The sequence below is a fragment of the Aspergillus ruber genome (genome assembly GCF_000600275.1).
Source record: "Aspergillus ruber CBS 135680 unplaced genomic scaffold scaffold00054, whole genome shotgun sequence".
Lineage (NCBI taxonomy): Eukaryota > Fungi > Ascomycota > Eurotiomycetes > Eurotiales > Aspergillaceae > Aspergillus > Aspergillus ruber.
This window is the reverse complement of record NW_024467350.1, coordinates 19,292-31,099: the sequence shown is the minus strand read 5'-3', so window position 1 is coordinate 31,099 and position 11,808 is coordinate 19,292. Positions and strand designations below refer to the sequence as shown.

Below are 11,808 nucleotides of genomic sequence, written 5' to 3'. Positions count from 1 at the left end.
CCCGAAGAAGAGCCACCGTGGCTAGACCCGTGGCCCTTGGGAGAACGCTTCTGGTTGTTGGCAGCCTCAGCTATAGTCGCAGCGTCGGCGCCCATGCCAGTGATGTCGGACAGAGCACCGGTCCAGGTCGAGACCCGTTCGCCGGTGGAAGAGCTAGAGTGATGATGGCCGCGAGGAGAACGCTTCTGGTTGTTGGCAGCCTCAGCTATAGTCGCAGCGTCGGCGCCCATACCAGTGATGTCCGACAAAGCACCGGTCCAAGTCGAGACTCTTTCACCAGTAGAACCACCAGAGTTAGAGCTAGAGTGGTGGTGGCCGCCGCGGGGGTCACGTGTCAACAAGCTGGAAGAGCGTCCACCAACTGGCGCACCAATGACGGAGTTGGCAGAGAGGATGGTGGCAAGAGCCACAGTGGCGAGCTTGGAAGTGTCAATATACATTTTGAATGAAGATTGGTGTAAAGTTGAAGATGCTGTAAAGCAAAAAGTTGTAGAAAGCTGAAAGGCTTTGGAATTGGAAGCTTTGTAGAGAAGATAGTTGGGATTGTTGTTGATGGATAATTCAATTCTGTGATGGATTTGAACACTCTTTTATAGAGCATTCTCTCTCATACATCGTTTTGAAGTTGTATACAAAGCTGGGACCCAGGCTGACCAGGCGCACACCTTCATTGCAATGCTGTATAGCAAAGGCTGATCTTTGGGGTCCAAGGATCGCGAAGTACCTGCGCGCAGGATGAACACCAGGATCAGCCAAGATTCCAAGTATGGGGCAAGCTTATTTTACTCTAATGAGGAATCAATCAGTATGGGCGTGTTATTGGGGAATGGCAAGAGTGGGAACCGACCTGGGGGCCATTTCAATCCTCTGGGATGCATTCGAAGTCGAGATAGCCACATTGCCAAGAGCTGCACTCATTGGAAATCCGGCGTGCGATCTGAATTCTCTCCTGAACCGTGCTTGGAGGGCCATTGGGGGTGGCAGGTGCTGAGGCTATGCCGCAGGAATGACAGTTGAAACAGACCACGCCCATTTTGGCCCGAATAAGGCAGGTTCCCTCATGTTTCAAGCCCGCTCAAGGTGCATTGCCAAGGCACGTAGAGAATTTTCATTTTCTGAGCAATCTGCATCATTTGGCCCCGTCGTGGGTTGTATTGTAGGTGTAGACTGAGGATGTCGTGAAATCACACGGTGATGGCGGAAACCGGGTCTACCGCTTTATTCTGCCGTATTTACTCTGCCCAATACAGCATAGAGTAAAATTGTTCCTCGTCCACCACGCATATTTCTTCCTAACACAGATTCTCATTTGTAAACCTCATGTCTGTACCGCATATGCTCGAATCCTATGCATTTCCACTCTCGATGGCCACCTAATTCAGGAACTGGATAGCATCGGATGATCGGATCCTTCGGGCTACCAAGCCACGCCGCAATTTACAGTTTTGTGAGTGGTGGTTAATTTTATGAACAGCTAAATGAAATTATGCAGCTAACACTAGATGCAGCGTCAATGCGCTCGACTCTGGTTCAAGGCACAATGGATACGGCAAGGCTATTTCCGATTTAGCGACGGTTTCAATTATATCGCTGACAAATTTGGGGCCACTAACTAAGCGGATTCGCTTTCTAGTTATACCGGTTCTATCCGATGGTTTTGATCCCAATTTAGAAACACGAGCATACTTGGTCAGCCTTACACTTATGTGTTGACTTTACGACGTGGTGGCAGGTAAAATCCGCCCTCGAGTCCACTGTGCACTTTCCGAGAATAGCTGTCCATCTCAGATGACGGGCAGATACCTGCTTGAACCACGGTCAGGTTGCAGGTACGCTGGGGGTCGTTGGCAAAGATGAACAAAATAGTACTCCGTAGTAAATGTACAAATTCCGGAGCTGCCATTCGTCCTAGTTGAACTGCACCTTCAGCTCCGTAGTGCGGTTCTGTACTATGTAGAGTTGGTAGACAGTCAGGTGTGTTGATAGTCTTATTCGTATATTATGAATTCTGTTTCGATGGCCTCTCATAAGACGTCTTCCATGAAAATAGTCGAGGTAGTGCTATGACACTGCCATCAAACATAATCAGTCCGGACAGTATCGATTACAGAGTACGTCCTCGATTTGCATGGCACATAATTTCAGTAGTATGTAAAGAATTAGAGTTCAGCATCTCGATATCCAAAATAGACAAGCAGCATGTCATTTTAAGGTGTGCATATGCTTGCTGTGTGCATGTTGACTATCGACGAGGATATATATATACCTGAAGCCACGTACCACTGCTACACCATAACTTGTCTGAATGCCACTACCACGCGTTATTTCACCCTATAATTTGATATAGCACTAGTACTATGGTTACACTCTTCTCCATTTCCATTTTCTTTCTTTAATTTGCACTGGGACACTCGATGGCGTCGACGGTGATGACGTAGATTGTTTACTTCCAAAAGGGGTAAGAGGATAACCGCAGAATAGTAACTCCGACATGCGCTCGCGTCGATACTCTAGCAGAGCTGTCGCAAACTCAGCAGACACCACTTGGTAACTCTAACCACTCAAATGAACGCTATTATGCTCTTGCTATGCTGCAAAATGCTTGTGAAACACGACTGCCCCTTGCATCCAATGAAAGGGAACTGAATTGTAACCGGTTCATGGCTGGAATGCTGACACGTCCAGTATGGCGATTCAATTCCCTTATAATCCCCAGTTGGACGCCTCGGTGCTTCAAAGGCATCTGAGTGTTTCTCGATAACTCATTCTTGCTCATCATGGCGCTGCTGAATCGCACCTTTGCTGCCCTAGTGGCAGCCTGTACATGTACGTCAGTACGTTCTTGGTTATAACTGATAGCACATAATCTAACGCTCCAAAGTACTGTCCGGCAGTTTTGCCCAGGATCCTCTGCCAACAACTTATAAGGAACCGAAAACCGGAATCAGTTTCGATACATGGAACGTGCCGGGCAGGTCTGGGACCGCCGGGCTGACCTTTGGCATGGCTCTCCCAAGTACGGCGCTGGAGGATGATGCCACAGAGTTTATTGGATATCTCGTAATGCCCCCTACACGTCGGTGCATATTGGCTGCGAGTTAACTGAAGTAGCATTGTGCTGCAAAAAATGCCACGACAGCCCGCGGCTGGTGCGGCATCTCGTTGGGCGGTTCTATGGTGGATAGTCCTTTACTTATTGCATACCCGGATCGCGGCCACGTTAAAACCTCCCTACGCTTTACCTCTGGATATAAAATGCCTGGAGTCTACACCGGCAACGCCACAGTCACACAGATCTCGTCTGCTGTCAATGCAACGGGTTTCTCATTGACCTTCCACTGCCAGGACTGTCTGCACTGGTCACAGAACGGCACGACGGGGAGCGCGTCTACAAGTGGTAGTATGTTGGATTTCGGTTATGCGCAGTCTATCAAACCGCCGGTCAACCCGTCTTGCCCGGATGGAATAAGGCTGGCGCGGCACGACTCGCAGGGTACCTGGACCGCGTTGCTGGAAAATGCCGCAAGCGAGTCCTACGATAAATGGCGCGCTCTGGCTAACCATACTGTTCCTAGCAACTGCACCAGCGCAAGGGGCCGCAACTCCAGTGTCACGTCTCCCAGTCGGCTATTCGGCAGTCGACTATTCGGGTAGGTTCTGTCACAAGAGAATTTTGGAGCACAGATGGCATATGTATCTTTATCTTTGCTCATGTAATCCAAGTACTTGCGATTTCGCCTCCTCTAGTCACGAAAGTCTTGGCTTATAGTTGTGGTATAGCTAAAAGGTATCATAGTATCCAATCCGGGCTACACAAGTTATGCTTTTATGAATCAAATAAATTGCTAGAATGTACGCGTCTATGAACAGTGGCCCAATAGCTATATTCACCCGACTTGTGACGAACAAACTCAGTAGTTGGCGTTGAAAAAGTAAACACCGGAGAACCTGGTCGACTTAGTTAACCAGCCAATAATGAAAGTGAGGATACATACCTAGTAGGCGATTTCCGGTGCCGTAGCAGCGGCGGCGCTTCATGAGCAGCCCGATGGAAATTGGAGAAGAACCATATGACGTTGCGAGATGCAATGGTGGTCCGCATGCTTGGTGAAGCCATTGGACGAAAGACTGGGCTGAGTGTGTCCCATCTTCTCGAGTTGCCTGATCGCAACCTATATAGTTTTCCTGCAGCGTTTCAAAGGGAGTCTGATATGGTTTGAGCATATTTGCACGAATATACAAGTAGATCCCGTACTACGGACTTGCTCTGAATACGCAAGGATTGTCCAATAGAAACCCGCTTCTAATGACGGTATATTATTTGTTATGCTTTTATTAGATGGTAATATGACAGACCAGAACATATGCGTGGGATTGAGCACATTTTATAACTCAACTGCGCCGAGTCACACCGTCCGTTAGCATTGACACGATCAGAGCCGGCCAGGTCAAGATGGGCATATATAACAAGCAGCGGACATGAAACGCAAGTATAAACCAACATTTTTCGTGACGAGATGGACCGTGACCATGGCACTATGAACATAACCATGGAAATGAAGCATCCCGACCACGGCCATAGCATGGCAATGCCCGCCATTTTCACTACCGGAACGCATATCACGCTGTTCTTCAACAGCTGGAGAACCTCGTCGCTGATCTCATACCTCCTTGCACTATTCCTTCTCTTTGTATTGGCTTTGTTCAATCGCTTCCTTGGGGTCCTGAAATTTCAACTCGATGCCAGAATCGAGACACCTCTTGTCCCCAATGTCCCCATAATAGCGCCCCCACCCGCATCGAGACGGTATCCTTTCATCCCCAAGGACCACGCGAGTCCTCTCCCGCACTATGTGAAGGGTCACAACGCCCACGACGGCAACCACTTCCAACCGGAATCCTTCTCGCACGCGCACTCCGAGCAATGGAACGAGTTTATCTCGGGTCGATCCACAAACCCACAAGCATTAACTGCACGATTTCTCCGTGCACTCTCTGGTACATGGACAACGAGAGAGCCTTGGAACTGGCGACGGAGGAGTCTCCGTTCATTGCTGGAGGGAGCGCGCGCATTGATCGGTTATATGCTGTAAGTTTTCACTTAGATCGAAGATAATGACCTAGCCAAGGGTCCTAACTTTTCGTAGCATGTTAGCTGTTATGACTTTCAACATTGGGGTGTTTTGTGCGGTAATCGGCGGGATTATTGTCGGCGAGTTGGTTCTGGGTCAGTATGCGCAGTCGGGTTGGCAGGATGGAGCATGCCATGATGGTTAGCGCGTTGGACAATGGGTTTCTGAAATGTGTCAACGAATGAACGGTGTATATTTCTGCTCGTGTGTTTCATATTTTATATCCTCCATCAAGTAAATTTGGCTATATTTTATTGTAAACAGAAAACCAGTACATACGACCATAGGGTGTGGAGAACAGGGCTTCCCGTCTGCTCAGCCGTACTTAAGCCACACGCCGGCCGGTTAGTAGTTGGGTGGGTGACCACCAGCGAATCCCGGCTGTTGTATGTTCTTTTTTTGCTCGCTTCGCGAGCATATATATGCATTTCTTTTGGACGAGCGTAGCGAAGGGTGAGGCTGTATTCTTTTTAACGAGTATATAGAGTGAGCGAGGCCCAGTGTACGATCTGGATAACTAGAGCTCGGTAATTAACATTCTTTCAAGCCCTTGGCAGGCCTGCCGACTATAGAAAAGGCTGCACTTCCAAGTGTATGCATGTCGATGATGTGGGGACACTCAAGGCCTTCTCAGGATAAACGAGCATGGTTAAGAGAGATACCTTTCCGTGCCGACTGAGACTTTTCCCCTCGATATCGATGTAGAGTGGAGGTCGCAGGTTAATAGTCGGCCCGATTATCGAGGCCGACAGATTCCACATATAAGCTACACCGTAGCCATACGTTTAGACCTTGCCCAAACCCTCATGAGGGTCTGGAATTTAAACCCTCCACCCGACCCGCCCATCGCGCGGGTCGGGTACTTATGACCCTCACAGACCCTCATTGACCCTTATTTTCATAAAATTTCATAAAATTCCCACGCTTTACCTGATTTGTACGCATAAAAACAACGATTAATCCTAATCTAGTATTGTTTGATCATCCGCGGGTCACCCTCGCGAGGGTCAGGCACTTGCACTATGAAAAGCTCTTGTCTACGTGTATTGTAGTTCCTATGGATATCAATATCAACCCCATCCTAAGCTACCTGCTTCGCAGAAGATTTAGGATATCCCGTGGCATAGTTATATATGCTGAGTTTCTCGCCTAGAAGCTAAGAGTATGGTATATGGACTCTTCTAAGCAACTCGCATGAATTTGAGGGACTGCAATAATGAGTCTGCAGCCAGACCACCTCAAGCCAACGCGTCGTGTGGCGCCCAGCTGGAGACAATCTCCCACACTAGGCTGGTCAAACTCGCTGTTGTTGACTGCAAAGGCCACAAAGGACGTTGAAATACAATGCGTGTCTTGCTTCAGAAATTGCTTCAAAACCCCTGACTGTCACGGGCTCGGAATAGTAGATAATAATGAATCAATGTTCCTATCTAGACTACTGCAACCATTGACGAGAATATCGAATCTGGAGAAGAAAAGAGAAGAGGAAATCTATCTAGGTAATGAAGGGGTTTTATAGAGGTTGTTGCCGACATGGTTGAGTAGCAGCATTTGCGATGTATCATTCATTGCTGCAGTGTTGAGCCGTCATATATGAGTCGTCACACTGACTAGACACATGAGAATCAATCGGATGATTGTTCGCTGATGTGACGGCTCACATGTACATCCCTTATATAACGGCTCGACATTGCAGCAACAGTTGATATCCAAACGCTGCTGCTCGAACCAACAGCCATGTCGTGAGCAGCTCCTATAAAACTCTTGTATTATCTAGATGGGTTTCCTCTCCCTTTTTCTCCTCTAGATTCGAAATTCTTGTCGATGGCTACAACAGTTTGGATAGAAATATTATTTCATTAGTATTTACTATTCCGAGACCGTGACAGATAGGAACCCTGGTATTCTAGATACTAAGAATCGGGGGCTGGAAGGGAAGAAGTGAGTGGTTCGCTTCAACGATTACAGATCAGAGTCAAGGAACGACTCACAAGAACATTTCAAGAAGTCTTGATAGTCAAGAATGTGTATAATACAGCCACTTCTGCAAGCCCACCAGCTGCAATAGATTGCGCCGGTGCTACTGTTAGTCTTCTGGCAAGGCTCTTTATTGCCCCAGTCAATGTTGCCATTTAATTTTGAGCCATCCATAGTTTATTTACGCCTACATGGCCGACTCGCTTACCGGTTACGTTACGTTTAACTAACCTTGAATGACTATTCCAATCTAGACGACTCGTTACTGTGCACTCTACTAGATCATCATTATTTACACAAGTTTTATTCATAATAGAATATTGACTTGGATCACACTATCTGTAGATCGTCCAAACTTATTGAAGTAGATCCTCAATGATTGACTTCTCGCATACATAGGATGAATAACCACGGCTGGGGTTAACTAGTTAGTTTCTGCTCGATATAATAGGTAAGGCCCATCTATAACCTTCATTTTGATTTCAGTCCCCTCCTCGATTGGAAACCCTGCAGCAGAGCATTAGCAACCCTTTTTGATTCATATAACTCTTATCCAAGATGCATCTTCCAAGCTTTGCATTTGCAGCAACTGTCTTTCTTGCTGCAACGCCTATTGTGAATGCTTTTTTTTTTTTTTGGCGATATTAAGATTCCCAAAGAGATGATACCACCGAAATGTGAAGGAACCATAGAAATCGCTCATAAGGAAGGAAAATTGTTTGACGATTACCTGAAAGCGACATGGTGTGATGCAGGACATGAGGTATCGATACGATATGGTGAAAGACTACGTTGACTCGGTCGTGATCCGCGTCCTCACATGGATGTGGCACAGAACTTCTCCCCCACTGTCTTTGAAGCATGAAGTCATGCCCTATTATGAGAATATCAAGAGGGAATGCATACTTGATTCACAATGGGGTATTACAAATATTAGACTTCTGCGCCATCCAGAGGGGTAATAAGACATTCACCAAGACGGCGAATGAGTGCATCATTCCCAAAGTTGTAGCCAAGTACCTGCTCAGAGTGGGTGAGTTTGGAGACTGGGCCAAGAAACACTGGAAAGGAGAACAAGCCGTCAAAGGAATCTTAGTCGACACCAGAAGTAAGAAAAGTCCCGATTTTATTGACCCTATTCTAAGAATGAATCTGGTAATCAATTGTGTCCTATACAAGCTAAGCTGACATAGACGGGCAGCTTATAGAGAAAAGAAAGGCGCCTTTAGTCCATACATGATGTCTAACGCCTGCGGCAAAAAGATGAGTACACACCCCCTTGAGTTTCGGTATTCAAAAATCTTTGGCGAATACTGGTAAGCTGACTTAGTGGAATTGAAAGTGGTATGGGAAGAAAGTGGAACCGAAAATGAAGGTTTATTCGAAGTGCCCATTTTAATGGCATGGTCACAGAAGCTATTCAGTAGCTAATATTCGTCCATCTGATTGTTTGATTTATTCGAGCTTTCTAAATTCTTTTCTGCACAACGCGGTTGATGGTTCGCCAGCATCTTTATCTCTTTTCCTTTTTTCATGCTCAGATTTCCAGTTTAATTCTACCGTACGTTCGCTTGAGAGCTCCAGAGTATTGTAGGGCAATCTACGTTGTAGTAACTACAGGAAAAGTTTATTAAAGTATGTCCCACATTGCATGAACATATCAAATCGGAAGTCCTCCCACTTTCTTGGTAATACGGAATATAACCTCGGAAGAGTGGACAGACGTATGCCATAGTTTAGTGTAGTCTTGGATAAGAATCAACCCGTTGGTAGGCCTCAAAATGGTGCGGTTCCGGTTCCAAGGTCTGGAACAGCAAACCACCAAGAGAACCGCTAGAAGATCCGCCAAGAGGCATAACTAAGGTGTAACCAGTCATATCTAGCGGATGAGTACTGCAGCAAAGTGAGGTTGTCTGGCGATTGAGACTGCTTGTTAGAAACATGAAAAGCGCCAGCAGGTATTCCCCATCCACAGGAAATGCGTCAAACGATTGAACTGCCGGGTGTGCTGCTGTAGTTGATTGATCAAGGAGACCTGATTCTTATCTGTATGCGGTTGGATACTTTGCCCATCTAGTGCCTCAGGGAGGAAGCAGGCTATGGACAGCCCCAGGGCAACAATAGCTAGCCCAAGGCTATATGGTGTTTAAGATGATCGTGTTATCATTGTAGCACTGACCGATGTTGCTAGAATCTCACCAACGTCCAAATACCCCGAACATAGACTCCAGCGAGCACGCTGGATGAGAGCACCGCCGCCAGCTTTCAGGACGATGGATTCTCACCTTCTCATGGCGTCCGGTGTTAATACTTGTCTTTTGACGAGGAAGTCAAGAAGAACCCCAGGGCCGCGATGGCTGTGTGGACATGTTGAATTGGTCTCCCCACGCGTCCACGCCCTCTGTTCATTCAATTGGCCAAGTGTATCAGCAGCCCGCATTTCCAGGTTGCCGAACGTGCTCTTGGTTTCTGAAACCATGAGATCTTCTGCCTATATATCACCAATAATGTGCAAACAATTTTTCCGATCGTGTTCGCATCGCTCCAAGGAAACTCCAGCGGACACTGGAACCGAACAGTTCACAGCATAGCTTATAATGTCTCGAGGATGTTCATGGAGATAGATTTCCAGCTCTTTCACAGATCTCTTCAGAGATATATGGAGTACAAGAGCAGCGTGAAACAGCCTGAGAATAGGAATTTCGCACACATGGGGAAAATGCAATCGGGGTCCCTATGGCACGAAGACACCATCTACTTCATTTTCTTGTTTGCGTTTGAAATTCCATAATGTTACGACTATTTCATGTGGTGCTCGGCTTCTTCTTTTTCCTACCCAACTTTGTGTGAAGCGAGCAATAATCTCTCCGTATTTACGGCTCTAGTCAGGCGACAATGGGATTTCTTTCTTTTATCCCGTTTTAAGATTTAGTCTTGAGCCTATGGCCGTGATGAGGTTGGCAAAATTTTGGAACCCCTTCTGAAATTGTATCTAATACTGTTGTTTCATTACCCTCAAGCGTCAATATACAGATGGCTCTGACCAGGAGAGTAGGTGATCCATGACCTTCCACCAACCAGTTCGAACATCAGCTTTTTCACACATCGCTTCCAGTCGTATTTTATTGCCAACCATCCTCAAGCTTCTGGCGGTAATCTGTAATCATTTCAGGAGTAACATCATTTCCTCCGCAAACAATGATCACAATTCGACTATCCGGTGTTAGGTCTGGCATGACTTCCCTTAGCCTATCTAACCCAACTTGGACACTTATTCCGCAAGCCAGCTCGACCTCCAACCGCAGCTCATCACACAAACGCACAACTCCCATCGCAGCATCAGCGTCGGTACCCACAGTACTAGTGACTTCGATACCGGGCGGAGGGGATTGCACGTTTTTCAGCGTCTGCTGTGCCACGCAGAGCGCGCCTAGGGTGATTGCCTGCGATGTAACTGCAGGTATAGATTGCAAATAGCCCTTGCGTAGCGAATGCGCCAGCGAATCTGCCCCAGCTGTTTCAACAGCGAGAATTCGAACTTTCTTCACCGTTTTCTTGGGAAGCGTTGTTGGTTGATGGGCTGGCAAATTCCTCTCAAGGCCGTCGATAATCCCGTTCAAAAGACCACCACCACCAACGCTGCAAACAATTGCATCTGCCGGGAACGAACAATAGGTATCGGTTTTGCCGTAGTGCCTTGGAGGTAAATGCTTAATTATTTCATCAACCAGAGTCCCTGCACCTTGCCAGATGTCATGGTGATCGAATGGTGGGACATAAATGTTCCTGACCAAGGGATCTGACTTGCTGTCTTCATTTTCGATGAAATTCTCCCGTAGATACGCATCAGCTTCGAACCAACTGGCGCCATGGCGGATAACATCCGAAGCCCCTGCAGCGCGTATTTTTTTGATCATCATAGGCTTCGCGCTAAGGGGCACAACAACAGTGCAGGAACAACCAAGATCCCGAGCGGCTATGACTGCTGCGAGCCCTGCATTGCCTGCCGAGGAGCTGAAAAAATGAAGGGTTCTGCCATTGTTTGATGGATCAAAAAAAGATGTGAGGATCAAGTTTCCAATACCCCTGAACCAGTTTCGATTCTGTATCAGACCTCTTTCGACAAGCTGCAACATGGGTTCTTGGAATGCCGAACTCACCGTGATTTGAACGAGCCAGAAGGTTGGAACGACTCTAACTTAAGGAAAATTCTACTATATTTACTCTTAAGTGTCCGGAACTTTATTTAGTGAAAACAAAAGCCCAATCTTACCATCCGGCAGCCTTTGAAAGTGTCGTAGACTCGATCAAAGGCGTTTCAATCCAGGGTTTCTTCAATTCATGTTCTGAATCGGAATGGCCCATTTTCAAGCGATTCGAGGAAAACGTAAAACTTCCTAATAAAATCTTCTTGGCCGTCCAGAAAATCCGCGACGTATCTAAACTTGGCCACTAGGATAATCAGCAATTTATATTGGGGGGCACAAGATAGAAAACTTTGTTAGGAGCTATAGGGCCCGATCTTGCCGACGCCCTTCATTTGACATTTGGCTCATTGCAGGCGTGGAGTGGGTGTGGAGTGGGTCTGCAATCTGCCATATATGCGAGGTCGTAGGTCGGAGGGCCCCGCTTTAGCGCTCGGAGGGCCCCGGAGCCCCCTTACCGAGTCCCGCTAAATCACATGACCCACTAACATTAG

At 47.0% G+C, this 11,808-nt stretch overlaps 4 protein-coding genes across 4 annotated transcripts; 2 read left to right on the top strand and 2 right to left on the bottom strand.

Moving 5' to 3' along the window:
• The first annotated feature begins 2,541 nt into the window (after positions 1 to 2,541).
• On the top strand, positions 2,542 to 3,942 carry EURHEDRAFT_417609 (CBD9-like protein). The gene is made up of 3 exons (XM_040783243.1): positions 2,542 to 2,826; positions 2,882 to 3,060; positions 3,112 to 3,942. The coding sequence occupies exons 1-3, from the start codon at positions 2,778 to 2,780 to the stop codon at positions 3,652 to 3,654; spliced, it is 771 nt and encodes a 256-aa protein (XP_040633946.1). The 5' UTR covers positions 2,542 to 2,777; the 3' UTR covers positions 3,655 to 3,942.
• A 144-nt stretch (positions 3,943 to 4,086) lies between these two features.
• On the top strand, positions 4,087 to 5,488 carry crmD (putative copper transporter crmD). Its single transcript, XM_040778310.1, has 2 exons — positions 4,087 to 5,086; positions 5,148 to 5,488. The coding sequence occupies exons 1-2, from the start codon at positions 4,518 to 4,520 to the stop codon at positions 5,275 to 5,277; spliced, it is 699 nt and encodes a 232-aa protein (XP_040633945.1). The 5' UTR covers positions 4,087 to 4,517; the 3' UTR covers positions 5,278 to 5,488.
• On the bottom strand, positions 5,479 to 5,960 carry EURHEDRAFT_417608 (uncharacterized protein). The gene has a single exon (XM_040783242.1). It carries the CDS (start codon positions 5,891 to 5,893, stop codon positions 5,699 to 5,701), a length of 195 nt encoding a protein of 64 aa, XP_040633944.1. The 5' UTR covers positions 5,894 to 5,960; the 3' UTR covers positions 5,479 to 5,698.
• Positions 5,961 to 10,004: 4,044 nt separating this feature from the next.
• On the bottom strand, positions 10,005 to 11,670 carry EURHEDRAFT_417607 (putative L-serine dehydratase). Its single transcript, XM_040783241.1, has 3 exons — positions 11,383 to 11,670; positions 11,270 to 11,323; positions 10,005 to 11,195 (listed from the first exon to the last, which is right to left on the bottom strand). The coding sequence occupies exons 1-3, from the start codon at positions 11,472 to 11,474 to the stop codon at positions 10,232 to 10,234; spliced, it is 1,110 nt and encodes a 369-aa protein (XP_040633943.1). The 5' UTR covers positions 11,475 to 11,670; the 3' UTR covers positions 10,005 to 10,231.
• Positions 11,671 to 11,808: the final 138 nt, after the last annotated feature.

Bases quoted from the DNA above. Each gene is read 5' to 3' on its own strand.
- EURHEDRAFT_417609 (XM_040783243.1), top strand. From the start codon at position 2,778: ATGGCGCTGCTGAATCGCACCTTTGCTGCCCTAGTGGCAGCCTGTACA. The intron at 2,827-2,881 runs GTACGTCAGTAC...AACGCTCCAAAG, and splicing joins CCTAGTGGCAGCCTGTACAT to TACTGTCCGGCAGTTTTGCC. The intron at 3,061-3,111 runs GTAATGCCCCCT...TAACTGAAGTAG, and splicing joins CAGAGTTTATTGGATATCTC to CATTGTGCTGCAAAAAATGC.
- crmD (XM_040778310.1), top strand. From the start codon at position 4,518: ATGGACCGTGACCATGGCACTATGAACATAACCATGGAAATGAAGCAT. The intron at 5,087-5,147 runs GCTGTAAGTTTT...AACTTTTCGTAG, and splicing joins CGCGCATTGATCGGTTATAT to CATGTTAGCTGTTATGACTT.
- EURHEDRAFT_417608 (XM_040783242.1), bottom strand. From the start codon at position 5,893: ATGTGGAATCTGTCGGCCTCGATAATCGGGCCGACTATTAACCTGCGA.
- EURHEDRAFT_417607 (XM_040783241.1), bottom strand. From the start codon at position 11,474: ATGGGCCATTCCGATTCAGAACATGAATTGAAGAAACCCTGGATTGAA. The intron at 11,324-11,382 runs GTAAGATTGGGC...GAGTAAATATAG, and splicing joins CTTTCAAAGGCTGCCGGATG to TAGAATTTTCCTTAAGTTAG. The intron at 11,196-11,269 runs GTGAGTTCGGCA...AAACTGGTTCAG, and splicing joins TCTGGCTCGTTCAAATCACG to GGGTATTGGAAACTTGATCC.